We start from the raw sequence: 16,101 nt of genomic DNA on the forward strand, positions 1-16,101 counted from the left end.
GGCAGCACAACACCAGACTCAGGGGCAGACAGGCCCGAGCTTAGGCAGCCTGCCCTGCCTCTCCCTGCTCCCTGAAAACGGGCTGTCCTATAAATGGGCACTGACCCCCACAGCAGGAGCAGGAAACTGCCCCCGCAGCAGCTCTGGAAGGTTCCTGTAATGCTCTCTGCACTGTTTTCCTCCTAGAGAGCCATGCAGTGCCATCGCAGCCAGCTCCTCTGGTTCCGCCAGCTCTACCTGCTCTTCTCTCGTTACCTGGTGGTCAATTCCCTGCGCCTGCTCTGACAGGACATCACTCACAGGAGCCAAGAGCGAGCAAAACCACGACTGCCCCAGGCCCAGGACTCAAGAAAGCTCCTGTGTTAGGTGCTCTTTGTGTGGCATTCTCCACACTACAAAACCCAGGCTGGGTGAACTTCCTTCTGAATATCTTGTTGCCTGCTACGTTGAGAACAGGGTTAACAGCTCTTTATTTTCATAGAAGCTTAAATAAAATGTGAAATTTTGATTAACTTTAATTGGGAGCCAAGCTCTGGAGGATTCTGCATTGGAGAAGATATGGCACAGACTGTTTCCCCAAGAAGATAGAGCTGCAAGGACTGCTTGGCAACTCTCCCTTGGTGCTTTTGTAACATCCAGCTATCAGGAGTAACTTTTCAAAGCTCATGCTATCTCCACAGATACCACAACACCTTTGTTATTCAGTCAGAACTTTAAAAAGCCAAAGCTTTTGAATAAAACATCAGAAATGATGCAATTTTTTTCTAATTGCACTGATGTTTGCTGTTGCTTCTTTTATACATGTTGTGTTGCAGGCTCCACCTTTACTTTCACCTCCTGAAATATGAGCTCTTCTTGATTCAGAACAGGGCTCAAGGTCAACTCACAAGAGTCTCAGCAGGACACAGGAATGAGGTGCAAGTGATTCTAATGAAGTCTTTTGTATTGTGATTTAAACTTTAGCACAGCTAAAGGCAAAGTGCCAAACCAGCAACCCTGCAGTGGTTTACAGAGCAGAAGCAGTTTGAAAACTGAATGTCACAAAGGAACGAGACAATCAGCATAGAAAGATTTATTTAAGAAACAGAGAACAGGTAACAGTAATGTAGAGATTGATTTCAGCAACCATCACCCAGGAACCCCAGACTGCAGTTCCATGGCAGTGCTCCCAAGGGTGCTGGAAGGGTGTCAGGGTTTTGACATGTCTCTGATGGTCTTATGTTCCCTCACTGCTTTCTCCCATTCCTTGCCATTGATGTCCTCTGTGATAATGCTCTGCACAGTGCCATCATCCAGGCAGTGGGGAGCGATTCCTGAAGAAAAACAGAGTACACAGAAACCTACTTTTCATAAAATGTGGGAGATGCCTGCTCCATTCCATGGCTGGGGCATCTCAGGAAATTGTAAATGCTATTGCTGTAAGGCTGAGGAGCCTGGATGAGAATCCTGTCTCATATAATCAATTCCAGGAAGAAGCCCACACATTATAGGAAAGATTGTGGTTTTTTTACTGCAGTTCCTTTAGGAACAAACTCTTAGGACACATGCTGCTCACTGCTGTCATGTCAGCATCCAATGGAATCTTTATCCAAGGTTTGCTTGGTGGTTTACTCTGGTTAGCACAGCTTGCTTTGTACCTACCATAACCATCAGGGTTAGAACGAGGAGTATAAAAGCTCTGAACACCACAGGTCTTGCAGAACGTGTGCTGGGCACGGTGTGTGTTGAAGGTGTATGTTGTCAAATTGTCAGCACCCTAAGCAAAGGAAAAGCACTGTAAGTTTTCCATGGAAATAGATGGATTCATGACTTTGGGCCTGTAGCTAAGAAGTGTACAATTTAAAATGCCACCTTCCTGTCTTTACTTGAGATACAGAGCTGTGCATTCCTGTTCCTTTCCTGAACCCCTGTGCTTTGTGTGGACACGTGTCCATAACAGTCAGGCCTGGGAACTGCAAGAGCTCTAAACAAAATACACTAACACAACCACACCAGACAGCTTAACATGCAGCCATTTCCCCCAACCAGCCAAACCTAGGGCAGAAAACTGCTTGTTCTTGGCTCTGTGAGGATAACACTGCTCGTGCTCATGGCCATGCTCCTACTGTGTTCTCACTCTACCTTCAGCAGCTTGAAACGCGACGCTGGCACAATGAAGTGTCGGTTCTGTTTCTTTGTGCAAATGCTGCAACTGTAAAAGAAAAAGCAGACTTTTCTAGAAGAAGCGGACAGGTTGTAGAGAAGCAATCAGACCTCTTGACAACAGAAATCCCACTGACAGCTAGAATGGCTCAGAGGTAAGTGGCAAAAGTGGATTTGTGGTGTCAGTAGTGTTTGTCAAGCACACCTGTGACCAGACTGACCCTACACAGGTACCCCAATAAGATATTCTCACACACAACTCTTGAGGATAAACTCTAGCCCTGAGACATCCACTCAATGGTTCAGAGAATGCTTGGGCAATTCTGCCAACATTCATTACCTTGCAAACAAGAAAGTAAAGTTCAGAAGTTCACCCATGAGCTGGAAGCAGGCAAAGAGGGGTCACTACTGAAACCAGAGAGTGTTTTAGTTTGAGGCGCATGTGGTCAGAGCTGTAATCTCACTTGAGAAGAACAAGTTAAAAAAAGACCAATGTGCTTTGAGACCCCTGCATGACAGGAAACAGAAAGCAGATGGCTGAGCACCTGGACTCATCAGATCTCTCCTGACACTTTCTGTGTGAGCCTGGCTGTGAGACATGAAATCCTGCCCAAAGTAGCACCTGAAATCACCAACACTGATCTCATAGTGGGTCAGGAGATAATTAGGGGTAAATCCTGTGGAAACAGCTCAGAGGGTGTTCTGCAGCTGTCTCATCTTTAGCTCCAAGGTTGGAAAAGCAGAGAGCTGACATTCATCTCTGGGAACAGGGAACAAACCAACTCACTTGCAGTTGAACACGTGCAGATCTGCTGAAGCCCAGACCTCAAAACGGACGGCTCCACAGTGACAGCCTCCTGTGTGCTTCACCAAACCCCTGTACTCACTGCAGAAAGACACAGCAGAGCTTTTGGGATCCTCCTCTCTTGGTTTTCGCCCAAGAGAACGGTCAGGCTCTACATGACATTATTCAGTTCTGTCTTGAGCCATTGCAGAATACCAAGAAATATATCCACTCACATGTATTTAATAACATGAGGTGGAGGATGGCTTTTGTCCTCTGCAGCAATTGCTTTTGTGGTTTAATTAAAATGGTAACAAGGAAAGAAGAGCACCAGTTTGAGGACTCTCCACTCTGTAAAACACAGCTCCCCACCACACTCCAGGTCACAGTGCTGACCCTAGAGCTGTGTCCATATACAACCCTACACAGAAACCAGGGCTATCACCTCAAAACAAACTGCTTGGAACTGAGAACTGCATTCCCCCGCAATTTTCCCCACAGTTCCTCCAACACCATTAATAGTCCTCCATTTAAGAGCTGGTGAAAGCAGAGATAAGTGGGTTCTACACAATATTTGAAATGTCTTTTGAGTTGTAATTGCAAAGGAACTTTATGACCAAGGAATTTCTGAGCCTGTGCTTCTCCCTCTCCCCGAGCCGCCTCCACAGCAGCTGGCCAGTCACCGTGCGGGTCAATCGCAAAAGGCAAAGGAAAAAACATTTTCCTTCCAGATTTTGCCTCCCACGGACAGTCTCTGATGTGCCGTGCTCTGCACAGAGCGAGCACAGGAAATGGGTGGAGATTTAGCAGCTGAGCCTCGCGGAGCCCCCAAGGGCATTTTCGATGGGAGAGCCTTAAAACGCGGGCAGCTTTAGCACAGAAAGCCACTTTTTTTCCGTGCTGCGTGCGCCCCCTCCCCATCCTACCCCCGGCCCCCCTTCTCGGCAGCTCTCGGGACCCGCCGTGCAGAGAACGCTGCCGTGAACGGGACTCGGGCGGGAGCGCGGAGCCCCGGCCCCGTTACTCACTACGCGTCCAGCAGCAGCCGCGCCGCCTCCTCGCAGCTCAGCCGGTGCCGCTCCTGGAAGGCGGCCCAGCGCCCGCTCTGCGCCCCCAGATCGATGGCGCCGGGCGCGGGGGGCTCCGCCTTGGCCCCGGGGGGCTCCGCCTTTGCCCCGGACGGGCTTCCCCCGGCATTCCTGCTCCGGGCCCGGCGCGTCCCGCCCGCGGCCGCGCTGCCCCGCCGGGAGCGCCGCACGCCGCCCGCCGCGCCGCGCCCCATGCGCCGCCTCCGCCTGCGCCACCGGGGGGCGCCCCCGCGACGCGCACGGCCCGGGGGGCGGAACGGCGGCACCGGGGACGCGGGAGTGACACGGGAGGGGCTGGGGGGACACGGGAGGAGACACGGGAGTGACACGGGAGGGGCTGAGGGGACACGGGAGGAGACACGGGAGGGGCTGAGGGGACACGGGAGGGGCTGAGGGGACACGGGAGTGACACGGGAATGACACGGGAGGGGCTGAGGGGACACGGGAGTGACACGGGAATGACACGGGAGGGGCTGAGGGGACACGGGAGGAGACACGGGAGTGACACGGGAGGGGCTGAGGGGAGACGGGAGGAGACACGGGAGTGACACGGGAGGGGCTGAGGGGACACGGGAGGAGACACGGGAGTGACACGGGAGGGGCTGAGGGGACACGGGAGGGGCTGAGGGGACACGGGAGGAGACACGGGAGTGACACGGGAGGGGCTGGGGGGACACGGGAGGAGACACGGGAGGGGCTGAGGGGACACGGGAGGAGACGCGGGAGTGACACGGGAGGGGCTGAGGGGACACGGGAGGAGACACGGGAGGGGCTGAGGGGACACGGGAGGGGCTGAGGGGACACGGGAGTGACACGGGAATGACACGGGAGGGGCTGAGGGGACACGGGAGGAGACACGGGAGGGGCTGAGGGGACACGGGAGGAGACACGGGAGGGGCTGAGGGGACACGGGAGGAGACGCGGGAGTGACACGGGAGGGGCTGAGGGGACACGGGAGGGGCTGAGGGGACACGGGAGTGACACGGGAGGAGATGCGGGAGTGACACGGGAGGGGCTGAGGGGAGACGGGAGTGACACGGGAGTGACACGGGAGGGGCTGAGGGGAGACGGGAGAGGCTGAGGGGACACGGGAGTGACACGGGAGGAGACACGGGAGTGACACGGGAGGGGCTGAGGGGACACGGGAGTGACACGGGAGTGACACGGGAGCAGGACCGGGACCCAGCGGCTGGGGTACAACGTGGGGAATGCGCAGTGAAAAAATCTTTTCCTCATATCCACCCTAAAGCTCCCCCGGCACAGCTTGAGGCCGTGTCCTCTCAGGCCGTGTCCCCCTTGTTACCTGGGGAAGAGAACGATCCCAGCTCACCACAGGCTCCTGTCAGGGAGCTGTAGAGAGGGACGAGCCCCCGTGAGCTCCTTTGCTCCAGGCTGAGCCCCCCCAGCTCCCTCAGCCCCTCCTGGGGCTCCAGCCCCTTCCCCAGCCCCGTTCCCTTCTCTGGACACGCTCCAGCCCCTCAATGTCCCTGTGCTGGGCCCAAAACTGGCCCCAGCATTCGAGGTGTGGGCTCAGCCGTGCCCAGCACAGGGACAGTCACTGCCCCGGTGCTGCTGGCCGCCCTCTGGCACTGGAACAGGCTGCCCAGGGAAGTGCCAGAGGCACCAGCCCTGGAAGTGTTCAGAAACTGCTGGATGTGGCACTTGGGGACATGGTTCAGTGGTGGGCTTGGCAGTGCTGGGTTAACAGTTGCACTTGATGATCTTAAAAGTTTTTTCCAGCCTTAAGGATTCTATGATTTTCTGATTCCAGGGCTGAGGCCAGGCATGCCAGTTATCCACAGGCATGAGCCCCATATTTTCCCTCTCATCCTGAACACGGTGTTCACGGATGGGAAGGTGCTCAGCAGACCCGAGGTGCTGCTGGAATTGTGGTGTTTCACTTCTCTGCTGTGAGCAGCCCTCATTTAGACACAACATTGCTGTGACAGCACAGGATGTGTTTAGGTCTTCCTGAGGTTTGAAGTCATTGCGGCACCTTTGCAGAGAGATGGCTTCTTAAAGGATTCCCACTTAGCTTTTCACTAATTCTGTTACTAAAGTCTTAAAAATAAGAGAGTTCATACCTTAAAAAGCAAAATAAAGCAAAAAAAAAAAAAAAAAAAGCCCCAAAAAACAAAAACAAAAAACCCACAAACCAACCAAACTAAAACAAACAAACAAACAAAACCAAAACAATGAACCAAATCAACAACAACAACAACAAAATAGGAAAATGTGAAATCACCCCTTTAGTGGTAAATATCTTACAAAGGGTTATTCTTGAACACTGAAATCCAGTGCTGTTTCTCAAGTAAAACTATCAGTGCAGGGAAAAGTACAAAACTTGGAGGTGTCCAAGTCACACTCGGTTGGGGAAACAAATAATCACTCCAAAGACAAACCTTTGTGCTCAGTGTTGCAGGATTGGAAACTTCTTTTGTTTGATATATAATCAAGAATTTGTAGTCAACAGAACTTAATGTCTTGTTCTTTCCGAGAAGGGGAAAGATGTAAACAAGTGAGCTGAGTCTTGAGAGGCAAAGAGGCACCAAAGAGTCCTGTGGCAGCCAGGAACATGGCAAAGCAGGGCAGTGATGAATGATCCATCAGCACTCCGGTCTGGAAAAGAGCTTTAAAAACATGTGACGGTGTTCAGGCTGCCTCCTGAGGTGGCACATGCCAGGATTTGCTTAAGAATCCTGTGGCTCAGCACCTCCCTGATGATAGGAAAGGGCACCGAGTTACAATTTCCTGTTGTCCCTTGTGTGGATCTCTGCTCTGGTTACTCACTCTCATGGAAGCACAGGAATACACCCTGTGTGACAAATTCATCTGCAGCTCCTGATCTGAGCCACTCCCAGAGCTTTAGTCAAACCGGGTTACATGTCAGTCACCTCGTATTTTGGGAGGAAAAAGTCACTGAGGTGAAACTGGAAGGCACTGAAACTGAGTCTGTGCTGGCTGCAGCAGGAATTCATCTCCCCTCGGGCATGGCCAGCACCACTCACGGTCTGTCCTGTCCCAAAAACACTGAACTCAACACACTGAAAGCCAGAGGGCAATTTTAGGAGCTCATTTTAGGGGCTCATTATGTCGATTCACACAAATGACCCTCTGTAAGACAGGAGCCACCAGCACTCAAAAAAGCAGTTCCAGGAGAAAACTGGAGGGAATTTGTCCATGTAATATCTGCAAATCTGTCACTCTCCGTTCCTCTCCACAATTAGTTCACTTTATTTTAAATGCAGAAGCTGTTCTGAGAAGCTAAATTCTCTTCTCCTGTGATATGTCAGAATAAGGAACTGGAGGACAAAAATGGAAGTGCAAAATGCCATAGTAAATAAATTGCTTCTCTTTTTTCATTTGCTTTATATTTTATCACGAAGGACTCAGAACACAAAACCGAGTCTCACATAAATAATCAATCCCAGACCTTTAAGGCAGAACTCTGGATGATGATAAATGTTACAGATATTTTGAGCTGAAAGCCCTAAATTTCAGTGGTCAAATGTTGTTATTGTCAGTGTATCTGGGCAGCACCTTCCAGTGCCCAAAGTTACCAGCTCTCATTTCACTGCTTACAAAGCTGATGCAGTGTTTGCCAGGCTTCAGGAGAGGCCAACAGCTTGACGAAAAATGCATTTGCTGTTCAGCTTGAGGGGCAAAATGGAGCAGGAAGAAATATCCAGACAGATGACGGGGTGCACAAGAGGAAAAGTCCAGTAAATTACAGCTGGTTCTGTGTAGGTGTCTTGTGATGCTGAAAGGCCAGCAGCAGCTGACGTGTTAAAGTACAAAGGGGCTTTTCTGTGCCATCTCAGCTCTGCTTGTATAACAATGACTCAGCTCTGCAGCCCTGGCTCACAGCCAGCATTGAAATTCTGCCTGTAAGAGCATTTTTATCCCCAAAGCAGCACCGAGAGCAGCTACATGTTTGTGGGTAAAAGACAATTAGGAACTGTGGGTGTTTTATATATCTAATAAGCAGGGAACTAGGAGTTGTGTACAGCTGACAGCACACTTAAGAAAACGGAGGTGGTTCAAAGTACGTGGTTTGTTCAGGGGGGAAAATGGCAGTGCTTGGATTTCAGTCTCCCTGTGGTGGAGGGGGAAACATTCCAGACGTTTTCCTCACCATCAAAGGACCCAAGCTGGACCTGAAAACAAAATGCAGGAGGTGACACCCCCAGGCTGTTCAGAACGGCCTTGACGGTGTTTGTTTCTGTTCACTGTTTCAGAGCTTCTGTCGATCATACTAACAATGATTAACAACAGCTTAGGACTCGTTTCTTCTGCCTGTTTCTTCGGCCATTTCTTCTTCTGTCTGCCTGTTTCCCAAGGCACTTCTCTGCTGTTTTGCTGGAAAACCTCGCCCCAGAAAGCACAAGCTGAATGCGCTCAGAGGCAGCAGAGAGGAGGTGAACAAAGCGGCTCCCTGCCTGCACTGCAGCTTGGATCGGATCCAAACCTTGCCGGGCAGGAGGCAGAGTGAGAGACGCAGACAAGGAGCTGTAGAACAGGCCTAGTTATTAGTCAAAGCTGTTGCTTTCACTGGCACAACACGCAGGCACAAACCTGTGATTTCAGCCCGTTACTAAATCCCCTTTGGACGTCTCCTTCCAGCAGAGCTGTCACATGTCCCCCTCGTCACCCAGAGCTGCCCAAGCCTGTTTATCGTGGCAGCACAGACCTCAAAGCTGAATCCCATGTGTCCTACAAAGTTAAAATACGCTTTAGACAAACAGGGAGACAGAGGAGTATCACTAATTTTCATCTTTTTACTACCAATCTATTTGTTTTTCTTAAAATTTGTTTTTCTTAGCTCCTGAAGTCGGTGGCTTCTGAAAAACTTTGTTTAGTGAATTTATTTTTAGCATAAAGCTATAAAAACAAAACCGAGGGAGTTGCCTTTTTTCGGTAATCTCAGAATATCACAATCTCACAGTACTTTGAATTCTGACTCACTATTTGTGTAACCCTCCAGGCTGGCAGCTTGGGGACAAGCAGTGACATGCCACGGGTCTGTTTGTCTCGTGGGTGGAACTTGATCCAAGCCTGGACCTTCCTGCACTGCTACAGGGAGACAATATTTATCTCCCCAACTGTAAATATAATTACACTGCATCATACACAGTGAGAGGCAGGTGTGAGTAATGTTATGAGATAGGAATATGTATATGTGTATAGATAGATTTTTTTTTTTCCCTGTGGCAAGCAGCCCTATTTTTGTCTGAACAAAGAACAGTAACTGGACTTGCCACACACCCTGTGATGGCCTGGCTGGCTGTCCCAAGCTAAACCTGGTAGCTAAAGATATACAGATTGCCTCATGTAAAAATGATACCTCGTTGCTAGAACATAAAAACCAGACACAGCTTGTGTTCCAGAATGTACAGATTCCTTGGAAACATTTCCCTGACTCCAGATTCTTCTCTCCTGAAAGTAGGTTGCTCTGTACCACTGCCCAGTGACCTAGTTTTGAAAAGAAATGTGTGTTCCCAACTGCAGGCCCCATGCCCTGGCAAAGGCTGTAGCCACCTGTGGTCAGAGCAGTCACAAGATACAGATTTCTGGGTTTTCAGCTTTGCATTTATTTATATACAGCTCAGAGTCAGCTGCTCGATGGTTTTTATTCACCAGGAGCCACCAGAGGAAAGTTTGTTAAATGCATGTGCTTTGTACAACCACACCATAGATTTAGCCATATTTAGGAAAAAAAAAACCAACCAAGAGAGTGCTCCTGTGCTTTCTGGTTTACACAGAAAGGAAAGAAAAATGACAGAAATTCCTCCTTCTCCAGCTAGAGGAACGTTAAAAAGAGAAATATGCACCCTAACATCCTTAATAAATGTGTGATGTGCTTTAACACTGGCCAGGCTTTACATTAATCTCCAGCTTTACAGATGTGGCCTTTCATATTTGTAAATATTAGTCACTCGTGGCCTTTCCTCGGGGAAGAGTGCCTGGGATGTGCAGCAAGCACAGGCCAGCCTTGGAGCAAACATTCAGCCACCTTGGCAGCACCAAAGAAAACCCGTGCTGGAAACGCTGAGCAGAACTGGCAGCAAACAAACGGGACATTGCCCAACTCTGCCTTTTGTCCTAAATTTATGTAGCCAAAATGATATTTCCAAGGCTGGTTATTGCCATGGAGCTTTCTGAACTTTCCAGTTACCATTCTTCCCTCTTCCTGTTCCTGCATTTTGAGTAATTATTGGTAGGATGATTTATTTCCTTTTTACTGTAAACCAGGAGGTGCTAGAAACCCTGTTAGGAGAAAGGAAAGCAAAAGGATTTTGTTGTTGGGGTTTGGTTTGTTTCTTTTTCTTTTCTTCTTGGTGGTTTTGTATTTTTGTCTGGGTTTGAGCTGTTTTTAGGGGGAAATAGAGTAGCTCTGTAGTGAATCTTGCCAGTCAGACACGTGCTGATGCTCTGTGAGTGGAGGATTTAACAAGGTCATCTGGCTTCACTGAGGGAGCAGCAGATACAGCTGCTGAAAAAACACAAAAACCATCTTGGATTTCGTGCACTCCATCTTTAATAGGATACAAAATGAGTTAAGAGCCAGCCTGAAAGGTATAATGAAGTTTAACTAACCCGAGGCACGTTTCCACATCAGTTCACAGACGGTGGCTGCTCCATAACCGATCAAAGCTTCCTGTTCTGGAGGCGAGTAAACAACCATTTGAATTCCAAATGTCAGCATTTCATCACGGGGCTTGTTGTGCAGCCTCCCATCACGAGAATTACCTGGCCAGCCCGCTCCAACCAGCTCCGCGGGCAGCCCGGGAGCCGGGCCCCGTGACTGGGCCAGCTCGTGTCGCACCCGGGAGCCACCACCGCTCCTGGGTTATGTTGTTTTTCCAACTTTGCTAACTCAGTTCTGCTTTTCTTCTCAGCCTTACAGGCCAGGACCAGCCCTACAGCCTGTCCTGGGCTTTCCCACGGAGCCATCCTGGGCAAAGGGCTGGTCACAGGCCCCAGTGGGTCATAAAACACTGGCACCAAGGGTCACCCCCCTTTTTTTAGGGCACTTCTCCCCCAGTCCGTGCCTGAGCAGTGCTGGGGTTCAGGCGGGAGCTAAAGAAGCCCCAGTATCGCTCCTATGGCCGTCATTAATCCCAATCCCCATGATAATCCCTTTCCCCGTCCCCTCACGGCCCCAGCTCCCCCCGGCCGAAATCTGCCCCGCTCGGCGGCTCCCCCTCAGCAACAGCGTGACCTCACCGCGGGCCAATCAGCGCCGAGCAGCGCCGAACCTTCCAGAGCATTCCCTGCCCCCGCCGCCCCCGCCCCTCCCAACTGCCCCTCCCCGAGCAGCCAATCAGCGCCCGCCCTGCGGCCCGCCCCACCAATCACCGCCCGACTTTCCAGTCTTCTCACCAACGCCTGGACGCAGCCCCGCGGCGAAAAACGGTCCCAGATCAATCCGCCCCTCAGAAATTTGCCGATGTTGTGGGGTCTGATCCCCCTCTCTGAAACTCTGGGACGCCTTTTCCTGCGGAAGAGGGAATGGAGCGGGAAAAAGGCGAGTGCTCGCCAGAACAGGGAGCTTTTCCTGGGGACTACTTTGGGAGGCGGATGGACACACTGGTTTTGGTGGGCGGGGCCTGCGTGGCCAGAAGCTCTATAAATAAGGGCGGGTGTGCGTCACTCGGCAGATCTGAGGTTTAGCGCCGCTGGATTCATTTCACACGCATCGCTCGGGGCCGCAGACGTGAGTGCGCTGGGGGGGATTGGGGCTGCGGGGAGGCGGGCCCGGTGCTCCGGCAGGACCGTGCCGGGCGGGCTGGGCGCTGCCGGGCGCTTTGCAGCAGGGTAACGGAGGGAGCGGGCGGCGGCGCTGCGCGGTGTTGTGTAGCGCTCTGAACCGCGCCGGTGAGAGCTGGGCCGGGCGGAGGGCGTGGGGGGGTGGGTAAATCAGGCTAATGCTTGTCCGGGGAGGCGGCCTCGTCCCGGAGAAGATGGCGCGGGCCGAGCCGCCGCTGCCGGAAGGCGGCTGTGAGTCACTGCCGGGGCGGGGGAGCGGCGGCGCTGCCGCAGGGCGGGTCCGCGGGGCGGGGCGGGCCGAGCGCTGCCTGCGCTGCCGCAGTGCGGGCGGCTCTGGGCTCCGCCGCCGCGTCCCGTCCTGGGCGGGGTGGCTCATAGGGGTCCGGCGCTGCCCTGCGGGCAGGGAATGTGAAGGAGAGTCGGGCAGCTCCGGCGCCGCATTGCTGCACTGCGGGCATAAAGGAGGGGCGGTCTGGGGGGGTCTTCTAATGAGAGTATTCTTTTAAAAGAATTCAGTAGATTTCGCCTCAAAACCAGGCTTAGTTAGTCACACTGGAAAATGGTTTTTTCATTTTACACTTCCTACAACCAAAGTAAAAAATTTTGACTGATGGGAAATAACAAAGGTAATTCCTTTGTTCAGGATATACTGGAGGCTTTATTTGACTAAGTGGCTGTACCTGAAGCATCTGTATGTCTTGCAGGTCAACATGCAGATCTTTGTGAAGACCCTGACTGGCAAAACCATCACCCTTGAGGTGGAGCCCAGTGACACCATTGAAAATGTGAAGGCCAAGATCCAGGACAAGGAGGGCATTCCCCCTGACCAGCAGAGGCTGATCTTCGCTGGCAAGCAGCTGGAGGATGGCCGCACTCTCTCTGACTACAACATCCAGAAAGAGTCAACTCTGCACCTGGTGCTGCGCCTCAGGGGTGGGATGCAGATCTTTGTCAAGACCCTGACTGGCAAGACCATCACTCTTGAGGTTGAGCCCAGTGACACCATCGAGAATGTGAAAGCCAAGATCCAGGACAAGGAAGGCATTCCCCCTGACCAGCAGAGGCTGATTTTTGCTGGCAAGCAGCTGGAAGATGGGCGCACCCTCTCTGATTACAACATCCAGAAGGAATCCACCCTGCACTTGGTGCTGCGCCTGAGAGGTGGGATGCAGATCTTTGTCAAGACCCTGACTGGCAAGACCATCACCCTGGAAGTTGAGCCCAGTGACACCATCGAGAACGTGAAGGCCAAGATCCAGGACAAGGAAGGTATTCCCCCTGACCAGCAGAGGCTGATCTTCGCTGGCAAGCAGCTGGAGGATGGCCGTACTCTGTCCGATTACAACATCCAGAAGGAGTCAACTCTGCACCTGGTGCTGCGCCTCAGGGGTGGGATGCAGATCTTTGTCAAGACCCTGACTGGTAAGACCATCACTCTTGAGGTCGAGCCTAGTGACACCATCGAGAACGTGAAGGCCAAGATCCAGGACAAGGAGGGCATTCCCCCTGACCAGCAGAGGCTGATCTTCGCTGGCAAGCAGCTGGAAGACGGGCGCACCCTCTCTGACTACAACATCCAGAAGGAATCCACCCTGCACTTGGTGCTGCGCCTCAGGGGTGGGATGCAGATCTTTGTGAAGACCCTGACTGGTAAGACCATCACCCTGGAAGTCGAGCCCAGTGACACCATCGAGAACGTGAAGGCCAAGATCCAGGACAAGGAAGGTATTCCCCCTGACCAGCAGAGGCTGATCTTTGCTGGCAAGCAGCTGGAGGATGGCCGTACTCTGTCCGATTACAACATCCAGAAGGAGTCAACTCTGCACCTGGTGCTGCGCCTCAGGGGTGGGATGCAGATCTTTGTCAAGACCCTGACTGGCAAGACCATCACTCTTGAGGTCGAGCCCAGTGACACCATCGAGAATGTGAAAGCCAAGATCCAGGACAAGGAAGGCATTCCCCCTGACCAGCAGAGGCTGATCTTCGCTGGCAAGCAGCTGGAAGATGGGCGCACCCTCTCCGATTACAACATCCAGAAGGAATCCACCCTGCACCTTGTCCTGCGCCTGAGAGGTGGGATGCAGATCTTTGTCAAGACCCTGACTGGCAAGACCATCACCCTGGAAGTCGAGCCCAGTGACACCATCGAGAACGTGAAGGCCAAGATCCAGGACAAGGAAGGTATTCCCCCTGACCAGCAGAGGCTGATCTTCGCTGGCAAGCAGCTGGAAGACGGGCGTACCTTGTCTGACTACAACATCCAGAAGGAATCCACCCTGCACCTGGTGCTGCGCCTCAGGGGTGGCTGTTAAGTTCTTGTGCATCTTGCTTGACACCAGGGTTGCCAGTGGCACTTGTGTTTGCACTGTAGTTCTTCAATGTCTTAATATTAAGTTAATGCAAGCTTGGGTAACTGCTGAACAACTGTCTGTTGAAATGCTAATAAAGTTTTCTGTTGCACATTACGCCCTGTAGTCTGTCTCAGTTCAAGCAGGTGAAACTGGTGTATTAATTGAAATGCTTTGGCTTCTTACCATGGCAGTTAAGCCTCTTTGCATGTATGTGAGGACCAACTTTGTCGTTAAAATGGATCTGGATTAAAATCTTAAGTGCTAATAATACCATGTTGTTTTTTCTTCTTAAACTTTAGCAGCACTCTGCTTCCAGGTGGGCTAGGCACCGCAGAATGGTGTGGTGGTCTTTGCACGGGGTGGGTCTTGCCGCAAGTTGCGGGCCTGTGGCGTGTTTAAATTGTCTGCTGGGGGTGGGTGTGAGGGGTGCCGGTGCCTGGCACGGCTCTGAAGGGACTCTGGGTGGGAGTGTTGGTCTGGGACAGGGTCTGGGGGAGGACTGGCCGCGGTGGGAGTTGTGGTGGCTGGGCAGGTGGAACCTGGAATGGCAGTGGGTGATGGGGCAGTGTAAGAGCTGCCTGCTTTGAGTTCTAGGCAGGCATTGATGCCGAGAAGGGGGGAGTTGATACTCGAGTGTGGGTTAGCTGGGTTGGTTTTTTTATGGGTGGGTTAAGGGAGCTCAGACAAGTGGGGTTGGGCTGGGTTGGTTTAGCTGCAGTGGTGGGTGTTTAAAAGGATGCAATCTTTGTGCCCTTCCCCGAAAACATCCCAGGCTGTGGGGGAGGCTGTCGGTGTCCTCAGCTGCTGAGTTCTGGCAGCTGCTCGCCCTGAAATGGCCCACGGCGTGTGCCGCTGCCCTGCCCCCAAAGCAGTGGCAGGTGCCGCCTTGGGCCCTGGGCTACCCCTGCAGTGCTGCTGTGGAAGGCGGTTCCTTCCTTCTGCATTTCATCACACAGCAAGTGTTGCGCTCCATGGGGAAATTAAACCAAAAGGTTGCTGTTTTCATGGAAAACTGCGCGCTGCAACTTCAGGGTGCGTTTGAGGGTTACAGCCATCATCGGGTGTTATTTTTTTTTTATTTTATTTTAGGAGCAGGGCTTGCTTTCCTGTCTCCTGAGCTAGCAGAAATACAAAGTTCTGTAAACATTTGCTGTCTCTGCCACAAGAGACTTCCCTTAGTTTGAGTTTTCCTGCAATTGATGTTTTGATTTTGTGCATTTCACCTTCTAACCACCTGGCAGGGTGCCCCGAGGGGCTGTGCAGGCACTTCCCTATGAGGGCCTGAAGGGCCATGGACAAAAACCCTGGAAATAGTTCTGGGGAACCTCGGGGTGGCCCTGGCTGGGCAGGGTGACCTCCAAATGTCCCAGCTCCAGCTATTCCATCTGGGCTGGGTGCCTTCAGCCCTGCCCGAAGTCCCTGAGCAGTTCACAGTCCCACAGGAATAAGGCACTGAATAAACTGACATGAATGAAGTGATCTTCCTGCTGGGCTTTGGGATAGACACTGGATAATCTGAAATTCCTGACCTTCCTGCTGGGCTTTGGGATAGACACTGGATAATCTGAAATTCCCGACCTTCCTGCTGGGCTTTGGGATGGACACTGGAAAATCTGAAATTCCTGACCTTCCTGCTGGGCTTTGGGATGGGCACTGGATAATCTGACATTCCCGACCTTCCTGCTGGGCTTTGGGGTGGACATTGGATAATCTGACATTCCCGACCTTCCTGCTGGGCTTTGGGATAGACACTGGATAATCTGACATTCCCGACCTTCCTGCTGGGCTTTGGGATGGACATTGGAAAATCTGAAATTCCCGACCTTCCTGCTGGGCTTTGGGGTGGGCGCTGGATAATCTGAAATTCCCGACCTTCCTGCTGGGCTTTGGGGTGGGCGCTGGATAATCTGACATTCCCGACCTTCCTGCTGGGCTTTGGGATGGGCACTGGATAATCTGACATTCC

At 52.1% G+C, this 16,101-nt stretch overlaps 3 protein-coding genes across 4 annotated transcripts in view; 2 read left to right on the plus strand and 1 right to left on the minus strand.

Moving 5' to 3' along the window:
• The window catches only part of PIGL (phosphatidylinositol glycan anchor biosynthesis class L), a 51,876-nt gene extending 51,108 nt beyond the window's left edge, over positions 1 to 768 (plus strand). For both annotated transcript variants that reach the window (XM_068210552.1, XM_068210553.1), the window contains one exon: positions 187 to 768. In XM_068210552.1, coding sequence (XP_068066653.1) covers positions 187 to 285 — 99 coding nt within the window. In that variant the 3' untranslated portion in view covers positions 286 to 768. The remainder of the gene's footprint in view (positions 1 to 186) is intronic.
• Positions 769 to 1,057: 289 nt separating this feature from the next.
• Positions 1,058 to 4,243, minus strand: CENPV (centromere protein V). The gene is made up of 5 exons (XM_068210554.1): positions 3,955 to 4,243; positions 2,930 to 3,028; positions 2,122 to 2,191; positions 1,642 to 1,756; positions 1,058 to 1,313 (listed from the first exon to the last, which is right to left on the minus strand). Exons 1-5 carry the CDS (start codon positions 4,206 to 4,208, stop codon positions 1,189 to 1,191), a joined length of 663 nt encoding a protein of 220 aa, XP_068066655.1. The 5' UTR covers positions 4,209 to 4,243; the 3' UTR covers positions 1,058 to 1,188.
• A 7,133-nt stretch (positions 4,244 to 11,376) lies between these two features.
• UBC (ubiquitin C) lies at positions 11,377 to 14,249 on the plus strand. Its single transcript, XM_068210545.1, has 2 exons — positions 11,377 to 11,731; positions 12,489 to 14,249. Exon 2 carries the CDS (start codon positions 12,495 to 12,497, stop codon positions 14,094 to 14,096), a length of 1,602 nt encoding a protein of 533 aa, XP_068066646.1. The 5' UTR covers positions 11,377 to 11,731; positions 12,489 to 12,494; the 3' UTR covers positions 14,097 to 14,249.
• Positions 14,250 to 16,101: the final 1,852 nt, after the last annotated feature.

Source organism: Anomalospiza imberbis, chromosome 20, assembly GCF_031753505.1.
Source record: "Anomalospiza imberbis isolate Cuckoo-Finch-1a 21T00152 chromosome 20, ASM3175350v1, whole genome shotgun sequence".
Classification (NCBI taxonomy): Eukaryota; Metazoa; Chordata; class Aves; order Passeriformes; family Viduidae; genus Anomalospiza; species Anomalospiza imberbis.

Excerpts from the sequence above, each read along its gene's own strand:
- CENPV (XM_068210554.1), bottom strand. The coding sequence starts at position 4,208 with ATGGGGCGCGGCGCGGCGGGCGGCGTGCGGCGCTCCCGGCGGGGCAGC. Across the intron at positions 3,029-3,954 it reads CGGCTGCTGCTGGACGCGTA|TGAGTACAGGGGTTTGGTGA; the intron begins GTGAGTAACGGG and ends GTCTTTCTGCAG. Across the intron at positions 1,757-2,121 it reads CGCGTTTCAAGCTGCTGAAG|GGTGCTGACAATTTGACAAC; the intron begins GTAGAGTGAGAA and ends TCCTTTGCTTAG.
- UBC (XM_068210545.1), top strand. The coding sequence starts at position 12,495 with ATGCAGATCTTTGTGAAGACCCTGACTGGCAAAACCATCACCCTTGAG.